The sequence below is a fragment of the Euleptes europaea genome, chromosome 6, assembly GCF_029931775.1.
Source record: "Euleptes europaea isolate rEulEur1 chromosome 6, rEulEur1.hap1, whole genome shotgun sequence".
Lineage (NCBI taxonomy): Eukaryota > Metazoa > Chordata > Lepidosauria > Squamata > Sphaerodactylidae > Euleptes > Euleptes europaea.
The window spans coordinates 4,357,108-4,359,026 of record NC_079317.1 but is presented as its reverse complement, the minus strand read 5'-3'; the positions used below and the strand labels follow the sequence as shown (position 1 = coordinate 4,359,026).

General features: G+C 57.1%; 1 protein-coding gene across 1 annotated transcript; it reads right to left on the bottom strand.

Annotated features, from left to right (window-relative positions):
- Positions 1-437: 437 nt before the first annotated feature.
- ARF6 (ADP ribosylation factor 6) lies at positions 438-1,269 on the bottom strand. Its single transcript, XM_056852234.1, has one exon. It carries the CDS (start codon positions 1,229-1,231, stop codon positions 704-706), a length of 528 nt encoding a protein of 175 aa, XP_056708212.1. The 5' UTR covers positions 1,232-1,269; the 3' UTR covers positions 438-703.
- Positions 1,270-1,919: the final 650 nt, after the last annotated feature.

Here is a 1,919-nt window from a genome sequence, read left to right as displayed (position 1 = left end):
TAGTCAACGTCAGGCCTAGTAAACGCCTGGTCCAAAAAGAGAATCCATACCTTTATCCCAAATGGTACCTTTCTAACTATCCATTACCAGGTAAGCGAGATCAACATTTTAACTCTCTTCTTAATTACAAGTAAACTTTTGCCGTAAAGAGGACAGAATACAGTTTGTTCAGAAGCAATGATCTGCAAGTTTACTAGATAACAGAGACTATCAACATATTCTGTGAGGATGCAAAAAGAAGCAAATCTACAGCTGATGACAATGGAGGGTGGGGAGGAGGGAGAAGTAGAATCAGAAAGCATATATTAAAAAAGGGATAACTCAGCCCCTGGACTCAAACAAATTAAGTCAAACTATCAAGACAAGGGCTTTCTCAAGAGAGGAGAAAAGGCTATATAACCTGTGTCCTCTCCCCACTGGATTTGTTTCCCACAGAAACAAGCGCTTGTGTCCATTCACAGTTGAAGACTAGAGCATCTTAACACCAAGCAAGAACTGCATTAAACTGGAGATCCAGTCAAGTGCGCAGAAGAAGAAGAGAGTGGTGACTGGAGAAAAGGGTGAGCGATCATCATAATCCTACGGATGCTTAATTTTTGAACATTTTAGTATGAAGAATTCTTTTCTGTGAAGCCACACAGTATTTATTTCCCCCCTCTAAACTCTCTTGAAGACTAATAATAGTGTTTTGTTTTAGTAATCATTAGGATTTATAGTTAGACGTTAACCATGTCAGCCCTTCATAAAGTCCGTCGCCAGAGGTGGCACAGGATGGCTGAACATACCAATTCCTATCCCTGATCCGAGTCAGGCCCAATTTCTCTTGGATCTCGTGCGGCTTCATGGCGTCGGGGAGGTCCTGCTTGTTGGCGAAAATCAGGATGATGGCGTCCCGCATCTCCCGGTCGTTGATTATGCGGTGCAGCTCCTGCCGGGCCTCGTCGATGCGGTCCCGGTCCGCGCAGTCCACCACGAAGATCAGGCCCTGGGTGCCCGTGTAGTAATGTCGCCAGAGTGGCCGGATCTTGTCCTGGCCCCCGACGTCCCACACGTTGAACTTGACGTTCTTGTACGTCACCGTCTCCACGTTGAAGCCCACGGTGGGGATGGTGGTCACCGCCTGGCCCAGCTTCAGCTTGTAGAGGATGGTGGTCTTGCCCGCCGCGTCCAGGCCCAGCATCAGGATCCGCATCTCCTTGTTGCCGAAGATCTTGGATAACACCTTGCCCATGGTGGCGGCCGGCGGGGCCCCGCAGGCATCCAAGGGAGGGCGGGTGGGGGGACAAGCAGGGTGGGAGGACCCCCTGCAGGGCACCGCGTGGGACACCAGAAGCGCGCCAAGCACCCCAAAAAGGATGGGAGGAAGAGGGAGAAGAAAAAGCCCCCCAAGCCGCCCCTCCGAGGGCTCCAAGAGGGACGCCTGGCCGTGGCCCCGACTGGGAGGGGGCGTGTGAAACCAACAGGACCCTGCCCCGAAGACACAGCAGTGGAAGGAGCCAAAGGAACAGCGCCGAGGTGACAGCCCAGGGGGCGTGGCTTGGCGGAGGGGGCGTGGCCTCCGAAGGGCGGGGCGGGAGGTCGCGGCGCCTGCCGGGCCCTAGCGCCCCCTGTCCTCCTCCTCCTCCTCTCCGGCTTCTCCCTCAGCGGCGTCCAACGGGTCTCCCGGGCGACGGTTGGTGGCTGAGGGGGGGGGAGGGGAGAAAGGAGAGCGGCCGCCGGTCAGTCAGCGGCGCCGTGGGGGTGGGGACGGGGCGGCGGGCTGGCCCTCCCCCCGGGACTTCGCTTCTCCCACCCGCCGGAGTTACCTCGGTCCGCGCCGGCGCCGCTGCTCGCCCCTCCGCGGGGCTCTTCCCAGGGGCGGCCTCCCCGCCGGCCCGCCTCGGCTCTCCCCTCACGAAACTCCCCGGCTGGCTCACGGC

Coding starts and splice junctions, on each gene's coding strand:
- ARF6 (XM_056852234.1), bottom strand. CDS start 1,231: ATGGGCAAGGTGTTATCCAAGATCTTCGGCAACAAGGAGATGCGGATC.